At 48.6% G+C, this 13,107-nt stretch overlaps 1 protein-coding gene across 13 annotated transcripts in view; it reads left to right on the forward strand.

The window, feature by feature from the left end:
• The window catches only part of Fyn (FYN proto-oncogene, Src family tyrosine kinase), a 192,019-nt gene that overhangs the window by 77,414 nt on the left and 101,498 nt on the right, over positions 1 to 13,107 (forward strand). For 6 of the 13 annotated variants that reach the window (XM_087596871.1, XM_087596875.1, XM_087596867.1 and 3 more), the window contains 1 exon segment: positions 7,309 to 7,378. The exons of 2 other annotated variants lie outside the window; for them this stretch is intronic. Coding sequence is in view for 3 of the 11 variants with exons in the window: in XM_087596867.1 (XP_087452993.1) it covers positions 7,309 to 7,378 (70 nt within the window). In the remaining 8 variants the exon portion in view is untranslated. 13 annotated transcript variants of the gene reach the window in all.

Here is a 13,107-nt window from a genome sequence, read left to right on the forward strand (position 1 = left end):
CTGTTTTGGACTGTGTTGTTCTGTTCATCTGTTTGAGTCTTCTTGTACAGATGACTGCTCTCAGCCATGGTTGCTCTATAGAGAATGTCCTTTCGTGTCTATAAAGTCTGGTTTTCTTTTTCGGGCTTTTTCTTGCTTTTTTGTCATTTATGTTTCCTGATAATTTCTGTTTATTGATTACTTTCGGGGGATGAGGGAGCACTAGTTGTCCTTTTATTTACAATTAAAGATCCAGTTTGTTAAAGAATTGATGTCTCAGAGTCCATGTGCCACCGTCCGGGCTGGAGCAACAGGCTTCTGCCCACAGAGCCATCCCCTGGTGCTGGGAATTGACTGTCTTTTGACTGTCAATTGACAATTGACAAACAAATGGAGGTTTGTTAAAGGCAGAAGGGAGAGAAGGGAATGTTCTGCTTCATGTTCAGTCATCAAGGATTTTCCCCAAGTTTACTAAGCTTAACAGGGCTGAGCTGGGAAAATAAAAATAAGACCTTGAGAAATTCTGTTTTTATGGGAGGTATGTTGGTTTAAAACACTATGTCCTCAGGGGTGGTTAAAACAGGTTCTTGATAAAGTTGACAAGATGTTGGCTCATCAGAGCTGTAACTAAGAACCTTAACATGGGCTATGGGGTGCCGGGGCTAAGACTTGGGTACTGGCTCAAGGAGGAACCAGGTCTCTAATTGTCAGAGCCCTTAGAACCTTGGGCCTGGCAGAGGGGGATCTAAGTGAAGCCTGGTCTGCTGCACTTCTGTCTAATAATGAGAATTTAGTATAAGCCTTAGAAGTGTGCATGTGGGTCTGGGTGTGCATTGTGTGTGCATGTATGTACAGGTATGTATAAATATGTGTGTGTGCAAGTGTATGTGAGTGGGCATGTGTGACTGTGTATTTATGAGTGAGTGAATTTAAGCATGCAAGTGTGTATAAATATACACATGTATATAAATATATACATGCATCAGTGTGTGTGTGTGTGTGTGTGTGTGTGTGAGAGAGAGAGAGAGAGAGAGAGAGAGAGAGAGAGAATATGTGTATGTGTATATGTGTATGTGAGAGAGAGTGTGTGTATGTGCATGTATACTGGGTATATGAGACACTCTGGGTTTTGATACTAAAAACTAATTGTTAAATTCTAAGACACTCTTTAGCATTCCATCCGTTCTCAAGCTTGATCTGGTCGCAGCCTACATCTAAGGCTTGTGTGATTCACTGCTAGCCTCCATTCTGGGCTTGATGTGAAATTACACAGAAGTGCATTTCCTCAGCCTGGAGCCACTCCAGGTTGTCACTTTAGACTGGGAGCCAGGGGGAACGTGCCTAGCAGGCATGCTTACATCACAGCGATGCAGTGTTTCCGATCCAGACTAGATTGCAGGGCCTAGAAACTGCCTCACTTAAAAGGGCAACTCGGAAACAATTCGAGTTTGCCATAAAAACAGTATTAGCTTCGTTTTTCTCACTCTACCTGCACCTGAGGTGATTTCTCAACGGCGCAGAAAGATAGGGTTATTGCACACATGTGTTTCAAACTAATGGGTTAGAGGCTCAGAGTTGACCCCACCCTAGATAGTCAACTCATTGTTCCAATGACACTTCATTTATTTCCAACCCCAAATGAGTGGATACCCTTGATCTACAGGTTTCAGTGTAGTAATAAAATATGAAGGTATGTTGGTATATGCATTGCTTGAACATTCCTGGGTGATGTGGTGGTGGCAATGGCACTCCCTTGACTCAGCTACCTGTTTGCCTAACAGTCCATGCCTGAGTGCCCATGAGCCCCCGATCTGTAGTTCCCAGTCTAATCTCGGAGCCACAATCTCAGGAATCCACTCTCAGCCTCTTAGTAGCCAAGAGCGAGCTCATGGGTGATTCCGCAATGCCTTGCACACCGTGAGCCGCTGAGGTGTCCTCCTGGTACTTGAAGTACAAGGAGCAGCCAGCTTGTGAAAGTTGTTTGCCCTTCATATTTCCTTAGTCTGTGGATGGTCAGTACTTCCTTCCTGCTGGCCTAGTGCCTCCTGTGCCCTTCTCCACTCTGTCTTCCTCCTCTTCCTCTTCTTCCTCCTCCCCTTCTTCCTTCTCCTCCTCCCTCTGCTGTTTGCTTCCACTCCAGCAAACCATAAAGCAACCACAGCCTTGCTGGAGTCCATATTGCTTTCTGGAGGGAAGCTGGAATTGACAGAAGGGGGTTAGCCTGTGGGTCAGCGAGGCCTTCCCAGAGTACCCTGGTAATCAGCCCCGACTCCCACCCAAAAGGAAGAGAGCAGTATACAGTCACTCAGAACCACCGTGACTGGCAGCGGGCAGAGCTTCGTCTGCTGCCTCCTTGTTTAGTGTGTTAGTGGATCATTTGGAGCTCTCGTATTTTGGACCATTTGGTCTTCAGAGAAGATTGTGGTGATGAGGGGATGGAGTTGGGGCTGGGTTTTAAATCTCTTGTTACTGTGTTCATAGCCACCTGCCTTTACACCACACAGGACAGCAGTAGCCACGGAGGGGGGGAGCTGAGAAGGGAGGGAGGGGGCGCCCCACCTCTCTCAGCCCTTATTCTTTGCTTGTGTTTAACCTTGTAGATAATAGGCAGTTGGGTTTGGTTTTGGTTTTTACTTACCGATTTTATTTTATCTTGAGACGGGGTCTCTCGGTGCATAGCCCAAGCTGGTATCAAACTTGTGATGCTTCTGCCTTACTTAGCCTCCCAGGTTTTGAGATTACAGGTGTGTGCTGTCCTATCTGGTAGTCACTGATGGACATGACTCAGGGGCCATGTGGGACAGAGCCTCGTTTCCAGCCAGCCGGCAGCCTTTGTAACTCTCATTCCTTAGCTTGATTTTTGGAGAGCGTTCCACTGTGAGGAAAACTGATGCCCCTTGTCACATGCACTTGACCCAACTGTTCTTGCGTGCTCACTGCATAGTAGGCTCCCTGGAGAGATGGTCGAGCGTGCGCATGTGTGCACTACTGTTAACCTGGCAGCCAAAGCTCTCGGTCAGCAGCCTGGCTAAAATGCCCACCTCTGCAGCCCTCTGCTTAGAAGGCCTCTTGTAAGCTTCATGGCCACAGTGAGACGTCTCTCACTTTCAAAGCATGGCTCTAGCCTATAAATGCTTCCCAGATAGCATGTCGTAGTTGGGACTAAGCAGCCTGTGTCCTAGAGATTCATATATACAGTAAGGTGGAGGAGAAGGAGCCAGGGTCAGGAAGTGACAGGAGCTCTCGTGAGACACTCTCTCAGTCACTCACTCAGCAGGCGTAAGTTCCGGGCCAGGTACTGCACAAGCGCTGGGAACACAGCAGTGACCAAGGGGATCCCTTCCTTCCAGCTGGCAGCTGATGAGGCACCAGCCAGAATGGCAGTGGCGCAGCACTGGAAGCCGCTGGGACTGGGGAAGTTGGACGTAGGGAAGTGGGCAGGAAAGAGAAAGCAAAAGGGTCTGAGAGGCCAGACAGTGTGCTCACTGACTGATAGAACATTCATCCGCCCACCACAACAGACGCAGCATCAGTTCAACCCCAGAGTAACCCTCTCTCCAGTGTGGCTATCAAGCAAGGAGACACAGAGTTGTCTGTTGGGACGTTCCATTCTCCACACCCATACACCACTCCACTCTCCACACCATACACCACTCCTACGTGGGGATCAATTCTACTAAAGCCACCCGTGGTTCCGTGTAGTCTGTTTGCGTTTCTCAGAAAGAGCTTTACTAAGAACCAGCAGCATCTAAAATGGCATAAATGCCTGCATAAGATACAGCTCTCCTGAGTTTTCCCAGACCAGGGAGCCCCCACCCCCCCACACCCACTAATTCCACAAGGAATCGGAGCAGATCCAGAAGCCCCAAGCCCTTCCTACTGGAGGCTGGGACTGAGCAATTAGACTCCTATTGTCTTTGCAGGAAGTGGCATCCCTGTGACTTCTTGGGAAGGCAGCCAGTGACCACTCTGGTTAAGATAATTGGGAAAGTGCTGCATAGCCTCGGGCACATTGCGTCCAGCTGACTCGGAAGATTTTGGAAATGCAGACAATAACCAGGGCACTGCTGGGTCAGTTCCCTGAACAGAATGAATCTGCAGAGTTGGGACCCCTCAGAATGTGGGGTGTCAGTGCCTTGCCATTCTCTCCCTTTTCCAACATTACTTAGGATTGAGTCCTTTAGAAGTTTTCTAGAGCAGACTATTGAAAACTCCTCCACTCGTGGAGGCCTAAGCAGTGAGGAGCGCATGGGAACTCAGAGGTGCTGGGCTCACCTACACTGTGCTTCCCTGTGTTCTCCTTAGCTCCAGGACCACCCGCATCCTCAGGCTACAGCAGCAGAGATGTGAACAGCCCAGGCAGTACACACAGGCAGGCACGCATGCACGCGCGCGCGCGTGCGCACACACACACACACACACACACACACACACACAGAGAGAGAGAGAGAGAGAGAGAGAGAGAGAACAACAGACAAAAGAGATCCTTCCGGAAGAGTAGGAAGCTCCCAGTAAAACATTCTGTCTCATTGGCTTACATTGAGCTGCATGTTTATTATTGACCCTATCACTGGCAAGAGTTTAGGGGTCTCTTGAGTCAGAGCCTCTCTACCCCTCATATACACAGAGTATACACAGCAGTCACCTGGGAGAGTTTTGTTCGAGTGAAGCCTCAGGAAATGAAGACTCCTGTGAAATGTCCTGTCGGTGTTCTGGTGTCCTGCAAAGCCCTAAGCCATTCTGATGCCCACCCCTACAGGGACTGTTGCCCCCTACTCTTGAGGCACCGTGGCTGGGGGAGTATATGTGAGGGCTCCCTTAGGAAGAGGACATCGAGAATAATCCAGTCTTGATGAGAACCATCCCTGCTCACAGAGTGTACTGAACAGGTCGCCTTTAACCCAGAAGTCACACACAGCCTTGGCATGCCCTAGAAACAGAAAGTACAAAGGGGGCCATGCACTGTTGTGTGAGAGGGCACACGAAAACACCATTACTCCTTCATGACTGCACACACATTGCAGGTCTAGAAACCAAAGATGCGGGAGATGACACCCCCCCCCCCCCCCGCCTTCGCTATCCTCCAGTTGTTTTTACTGGTTACTAAAAGCATATATCCAAAACCTAGTGGGGTGGCAGTATAAAGGATTATGTGCTCATCAGCCTGGGAAGCTCCCGGAGAGGAGGAACATGCTGCCACATGGCCTGAGAGTCACTTGACATAATGTTAGATGGGGAAAATGCTGCCAGCGGTAGATTTCTGCATGAGCACTTGGTCACTCTGCCCTGGTTACTACCGCGGAGAAAATTGTTATGCTTTCTTCAGTTTGAAAAGGGATAACTATCCTGTGTTCTGTTTGCTTCTGGCAAAAGGTACACGGTCATCCCTTGATGAAGTTACTTAGATAAAAAGGATAATGTGGACAGCCCCTTGTCTACCATGACTCTGACTCATCACAGATGCTGCAGGGCTTGGAACGAAGGATGTAGCCAGACGCTAAGTCGACCTACCTGAGTTTGCCATCTCTGGTCTCATATTCGAAGACATCACTCCTGGGGCTCTCTTTGATTTACCTGCCCCAGCACCACAGGGTCAGGTCTGCTTGATTGACAGGAAGTTGGATCTTGGTCCAGTTTCCAAGTGCCTTGCCACATGGTTCACCATTCTATACTATGCAAGACCCTGGGAGTTGGAGAGCTTCTTGGCTGGTGCAGACCACTGGAGGGAGGCCGCTGGACCTGATGCTCTGGAAAGGCAGGGACCGTACTTACCACTTATGCCCGTGTAGGCATCCAGGGTGTTACTTATCAGCGAATACTTGAACAGCTGGTCTGTTCCCAGACCTGTCAGTCATCGACACAAATGAAGCATCCACTCTGTAAAAAGGAGAGAACGTTTTGTTGCCTAACCTCAGTTGTCATGTAAATATAGAATGCCGAGATGTCCATCTACACTTTTAGGACCTCACAGGCTGCCAAAGAGATGAGATAATATTAATATCAGCCAAGCTTGTACAGTCAGTGTACCTAATCACTGATTGATTCAGACAGCACGGCGAATGCTTCCTTTACCGTGTGGGTGACAGGGGAGGGTATTATTAAACCAGGAATAAAGAGAGAAACAATGTGACTCTCCCAAACTAGGAAAATCAATGAAACAATGGAAGCTAATGAGTATGAAGAGAGGCTTAAATCTGCTCTTAAAAATGACATTTAAAATGATTTTTTTTTTTGCAGAAAAATCATTGACCTGTCTATCAGAGGAAATCCATCTCAACTTTGTTTTTCCACTGGGTAGCTGTTAAATATTTTGATAACTGAGTGTGGATGTGTTTTCCTTCTTTTAAACTCTGTACATTCGCATGTTGCATTGAAGTGCTTAAAGACATTATTCTTTAAAAACGGAACAAACAGCAACAACGACAAAAATTCATTTAGAATTCTGAAAAATGCTACAGACTGACCTAGATAGTCCAGAAGGGCAAAAGGCGCCTGCCTAAGAAAATAGAAAATACCTGTGCCTTCTACTGTTAGGGACAGGACGGGAAGGGACGGGGAGCCAGGAAGGCACTTGTCAAGGCTCCCCTGCTTGGGAACATGCACAAAGAAAGCCAGAGCAAGTATGAGTCGGGTGGTACCATCTCATGAGTAAACGTGCGGTGACAGGAAGGAGTCCCAGCCCGGGGTGTGGGCTCTGCAGTAGGTCTGGGGCCTGGTGTGTGTGCAGTGGAGGTGAGGAGCCATGCCAGGGCTCGCCAGGTCTCAGGTCGGGCAGTGGGGAGGCCAGTGGTCAAAGCTTAGGCTCCCTCAGCTCTTCCTAGTGCTGCTGCTGCTGGTGGTGGTGGTTTCAACCGCTCTGCGTCCTGTACGGACTAAGTTAGTTCAATGTTGAAGACCCTGTGAAAGCGGCCATGTTTTACAGATAACCAAGTATCTGTTTACTGGAGGAGAGAGAAGAGTAGCCCGGGACTCCCCCACCCCCAGAGCTAGGCAGAAGGAAGAACTATGATAAAGAGGAGAGGAATTGGCCTAGGGAGTTCCCCACTGTTCTCTTACTCTCGGTAGTTTTAAAGGATTGTAGATTCTCAAATTTGCAAGCGCAGTTTCTAATTGATTCCACTTTTCACAGGGTCCTTTGTTTTCCTTATTAGTGTATGCTAAAGTAATTCATGAATTGGTTTCATTTTCCTGGGCAAACAAAGCAGAGGGGCAGCTGGTAAGGAGTTTGCTGAGTGACTGGGTGCCCCAGTTGGCGAAGAGGCACGGAGAGTGCGTTGGGCAGAGTGGAGTGGATTGTGACTAAGGTGTTTATTTGCATTGTTTTTTCAGGGTCAGTCCTACTGCTGGTTTAGAAGACATGTGGTGTATATAACGTTTGTGATAGTTGGTGGAAATTTGGGTAAGTGCTGTCACATTTATTTCTAACACATTTAGTATAAGTAAGGTGGTGTCCCCGAGGGGAAGCCCCTGCCCCACCCTGGGCATCTTTCAAATCTGTTCTAAACCTCAAACGAAAGTTTATTATTAAACGGGGCACCAAATTGGTGTTTTCTGACAATATGCCTTTTTTTTCTGGTTAAAACTGATGTTATTAAGAGATCTGGGATAGATTTTATAAAAATCTATTAAGTCTAGATTTGGGGAAGCTCAAAGGAAGGGCCTAGGGCACCATTGGCAATTTAGTGTATGTTCTAAGCCAGCTGTGTAATGGGAGGAATAAACTCACAGACGAGAAGAGCAGTGTCCAAAGCTGGGAGTTCGAGATGAACAGCATGTTGAACAGAGAGAAGTTGGCCACTTGAAGAATGGGAAACGAAAGGCAGTTCTCAGCAGAGCTTCCTGAAAGCTGCCCCAGGCTGGAGCAGAAGCTTGAGAGACCAAGAGCTGTCCTGACAGGCGGCAGCGAAGAGGGCAGGCTTTGGAGTCAGGGGATCTAGGTTAAATCTCTGTACCCACTGGTTGTTTTGTACCCTTGGGGTCTCAGGCTCCTCTGTCAACCAAGGCCTTTAATATTTCGGTTGTGGGAGCACGTGAGCTGAGAGATGGTGGGGCGCAGTAGGCGCTCCACGGTAGCCATGCTTCAGGACAGACTCCTTGTGTGGGGACAGTCGCCTCTGAAGATGAGCCACTAGAAGGCTTTCAGCAGGAAGACTTGAGGAATGGATTGTTTGCACACATGGGACTTCACAGTGGCCACCACAGTAGCTTCTCCATCACTTTCTCCATAATGAGCCTGGAGAGGGGGATGGGAGGGAGGCGAGAGAGAGGGAGGGGCTGTTACTTGGGCCTCCTTCTGCAACCCAAGGAAGCCACTGTCAGACAGGCACAGCTAACGCAGCCTCCCTTCCTGCCACGGTTACAATGGAGTGAGGTCACATCCTTTGAGCTTTTGGTTCAAGTTCTGATACTACTCACTCGCGTCAGTGAGAAGGGACAGAGCGAGGCACATGATCCGTTTGGTTCGTATGGGCTTTTATTTGCAAACCTTCCTTTCGATCTTACCTCCTGTGGTTACGTGCCTTCACAGAGACCCAATTATTGGACGAACAGTTTGGTTTTTGTGGTGGAGCCATTACCTGCGTTTGGGAGAGAACCAACTGTGTCGTTGCTACAGGGTGCTGATGTTAAGGCCACCTGCCTGGTTAGTGAGTCAGGGCCGTGACATGGCCTCAGGAGGTCTCTACAGTAATCTCAGCCAGGAAGTCTCGTGTGCAGCTTTCCGAACCAGGGGTTCAAGTCTTCTCAGCGCTAAGGAGGAACGTGCCTGTGTCAGCTTGCTGGAGGTACAGCATTGCAGCCGAAAGGGGTAGGCCTGGTTTCTAACCCATTAGTGAAGTTTAATTATCACAATATAGGATTTACTTCCAAAAAACTCAGGACACAACAGTCCCATGCATGCAGAAATACTTTATCGTGGAGTGAGAACGCTTATTCTGATCTGATCGTTAGATACTGCATACATGCATTAACTCACTGTGCTGAACCCAGATGTTTTATCTTAATGAAAAACAGAATAATAAACAATTAGGGGACACTAGGAAATTGTTTGAGAAGAGTGATCATATTGTCCCATATCTTAACTGTGGTGTTATTTATACGACTGTAGGCTTTTGTGGAAACCCACAGGACTGTCCAGTAAGGGGACTGGACTCACACTCTGTGTGAATGAAAGATTGAAAGAATGAATTGTAGAGGACAGTCATCTCAGCTGGTTAAAGTGTGATGGATGAGAGTGACCTGCATGTGGGATGGGGGAGAGGGCTGAGGCTGAGCCCTTCCGGGCACACAGTGCCTGGCGCACTGAAGTACCCACTGTGCCCCCTGCCGATCTTAGGCAGGTCGTGGCAGTGTCCCACACACTCGTCCACCATGTTTAGATGATCTCCTTCCTTTGCCACCCCCTGTCCTATGAGCTAAACTACCCCCTTCTGATCTTCCTTCCCTCTGATGTTATGTCCTTGTCCCACCCGTCCCATGAGACTCTTAGAAGAGGCTCCTGCTTTGCACCTGCCTAACACAGAAGCACTGAGCCTGTCAGGATCTGGCCGGAATGCCTTGCCCCAGTAGATATTAGTAGATCCCTTGCCCTAAACTCCTCCCGCCCATCGCTCTCAGTACTGAGCCTAGCAATGGGTCTGCCGTATTCTGTCGTGTGCTCTTCTGAGAGTGGAGAAAGGAGGACAGCGTAGCAAATCCGTCTTCCCTGTCCTGATGACAACCGGTCCTGGCCCTCTTCAGCTGAGGCAGTGGGGTGCCACGGACAAATCTCTTAAGGCACAAGTATTTCTCAGATTCTATTTCTTCACTATGAGTCAAGAAACTTAAGCATCTTAAAGCACAGCTTGTGAATACCTTGAGACACCAAGATTCCCCCTCTCCTCTCGGCCATATCAGTGTGAGAGATAAATGCAAGGAGAGATAAAAACGGTGGTTGTCATCTGGGGTCATTGTGCCTTCCCAGGAGGTATTTGGTGATATTGAGGATGTTAGAACTACATGTGTGCACACACGCAGAGAATGACCCCACACGTCAGTGGTGCTGAGACTGAGAGACTAGTGTTAGAGCCAGAGAAACTTTGAGAGTTTTTATTTCAAAATATTTTAACGTATGTGCGTGCGCGCACGCTCGCACACACACACACACACACACTCACACGCACACACATACACACACATACACGCACACACATACACACACATACTCAACACATGCGCACATACTCACTCACACGCACACACATACACACATACACACACATACACACACATACTCACACGCGCACACATACACACACATACTCACACGCGCACACACACACACACACTCACACGCACACACATACACACACATACTCACACGCACACACATACACACACACATACTCAACACATGCGCACATACTCACTCACACGCACACACATACACACATACACACACATACTCACACGCACACACATACACACACACATACTCACACGCGCACACATACACACACATACACACGCACACATACACATGTGCACACACACACTCACACACATACACACACACATACACACACACACACACACACACACACACACACACACACACACACACCCTGAGAAGGGCTCAGTATATAGAGGCCTGAGATGGTTCCCAAGAACCTGCCTCCCTTCACTACCCCTGACTCCAAGCAAAAGCAGACATAAATGAATTCAGACAGACAAGAAAGGGAGGTTCTCACAGCCTGACTTCAGCATCTGCATAGAAGGGCAGTCTCCTGCTGCAGGCCCCAGCTTCCTCAGATGTGATCGTCTTCAGGTGAAGTGGTGTTGTTGCCTGAGCTGGTCCTTGGTTTTGAATCAAGGAGAGTGATTCTGGTGAGACGAAGATGTGCTTAGGGAGGAGACGGATCTCACTGCGGATGACTGTGATCAAGTCTTTCGGTCCACAAGGCTGTTTGCATCTGTTTGCCGTGACACCACGGTCTGGCTTAAATGTGAGTCGTTGAGCACTTTCGTAGCCCAGTATGGCTGCATTCGCCGAAGCTGTGACACAGAACAATTCTCTTAAAAAGACTTTACTTAATTATGGGGCCTATTTTGGGAGGGTAACTGTGCTTTTTGTGAGGTATATTTTAGGGTCCACTAACCCAGCTTCCAGGCCAGTAATATCTTCCCAGAAAGGGTGTGGTATATGCTAAGGACATAAATATGTTCTTACGAAAGCTCTGGTAGGATGTTCTTTCAGCTTTCTGATCCTTTAGTCCTTTCTTGTACTTTTACTCTCATGAACACAGCGGAAGCAAAATCTGCAAAGTCAGACAAGACAAGGCTGAAAGCCTTGCTTCAGATGGACAGGCCCAGAGATTTCAGAACTCTTAGTTGTCGATCCAAGTCTTTAAGATGACGGTGAGTGTGGGGGAATGTGCAGAAGTGTCAGAGGTAAACAGAGTTGAGAGAAGCAGTATAAATACTTTATAAATAGGCTTTATATGGGGCAAGTGTCCGGAGAGCTTCAGGTCCAGCCCCTGCCATGTTGGCCTATGGTCTGGAATAGGCATCTGTTTTCTCTCTTGTTCTTCTAGACACATGGCTTTAATGAGCTCCGCCTCCTGTACACAGCCTTCTCTGGCCTCACTGCTCTGCCTCTATAGGAAGATCCCACTTAGCCTTAAAGGAGAAGCTAGGTATTTCTGCCCAGCCAGCATTTTCTAGGCCTAATTAAAAATGATTGATAAAGGGAGAAATCACATTGCATGTGGAAATCAGCTTGTCGTTTATATGCTGTGGAGAAGCAGAGAAATGCTTAAGATGTTTTGTAGCCCCAAGCAGCGACAAATCCTGAGGGCAGAAGCGTTTCACTTGCATCCTGAGTCTGAAGGCCAGAGAATGTGCCATGAGGAAGGTGGGAGGCAGCCCTTTACCAGAGGACTTTCTAGAGAGGCACCAGGGTCCAGTTTGATTTTCAGTGAAGCTCCCTGGGTTCCTCAAGCTGATATGTCCTCCTGCTAAGAGGCTCTCTAGAAGGCTGGAGGCACTAAACCGAGAAGCCCTGTCCCACCTCAGCTTTTGCTCAGAGTTTACACTCCAAGAGACCTTTGTGTGTTGCAGTCCAGCCCAGCCTCTAGGGTTCCCTTTCGAACATGTAAGGAGAGGTCTGAAGTTTGAAAGCCAGCCTGTGTATAGGAGAGTGGGGCCCATCCTCTGCCTTGTTTTGTAATCCTGATAGCTGAGGCCATCCATGGCCATCCCTTTACCACTTGCTCACCGAGACAGGTGTTGCTTTCTCTCCAGGACAGTTTTGGCGACATCCTGAACCAGATTCACTGAGGCTGTTCCAGGATCTACTGCCTTGCTCATGTACAATAGCCCGTGGCTCTGCCATCTGCCCTCACTGCAACACTCACACCGCAGTGTGGCTCTAATCTGTAGCAACGTGCAGAGGCCCTGACCGCTCACTTACTTAGGGGAGTGTTGTCAGAGTCAGAAGCTGTCGTGTATGCTAGTGTTGGACTATTTAGAGAAGACCGTGCTAGAGCCGGTGAGACTGCATGTCCAGATGCCATTCACACTGCTCCTGCAGGTTTACGAAGAGCTGCACTGCTCCCAAACCAGTTCTTAGGGATGGAGTCATATCACCAGGTGGAATCAGAGGTTCCTGGATTTGCCTGCGTAAGGCAGGGGCATTCGGTAACGTGTGGGAGTGTTTGTCATCCTCTGAAGAATTAGAGGCACTGTTGACAGGGAGTGGCATGAGGATGCCAGTTTGCCTGCAGAGCCTGGGAAAGACGGGGCTCTGCTATAGCATGTGTAGCACCGTGCTGAGATGCACGCTCGTGGTTGGAATCGAGGTCCTCTGCGGCCATCTGGATGGAAGGCATCTAAGTCCTCACTGCTGCCTCACTGGGAACTCTGGACATGGGATGCAGACAGCTGTTCTGCAGAAGAGGTGTTGTGCTGTTCCTCGGCACAGATTCACTGACACCTCATGGAGTGGCTGATCAGGCCCCCTGTACCTGCCCTTCTGCCACCCTTGCCCAGCGCAGGAAAATGGGACCCTTCTGTTCGAGGGAAAGATGAGTCTAGTAAGATGCTCTGGCCGTAGATTTTTATCCAGTCTTACCGAAAGGAAACATCCTGATA

This window comes from Rattus norvegicus, chromosome 20 (assembly GCF_021556685.1).
Source record: "Rattus norvegicus strain SHRSP/BbbUtx chromosome 20, alternate assembly SHRSP_T2T, whole genome shotgun sequence".
NCBI lineage: Eukaryota > Metazoa > Chordata > Mammalia > Rodentia > Muridae > Rattus > Rattus norvegicus.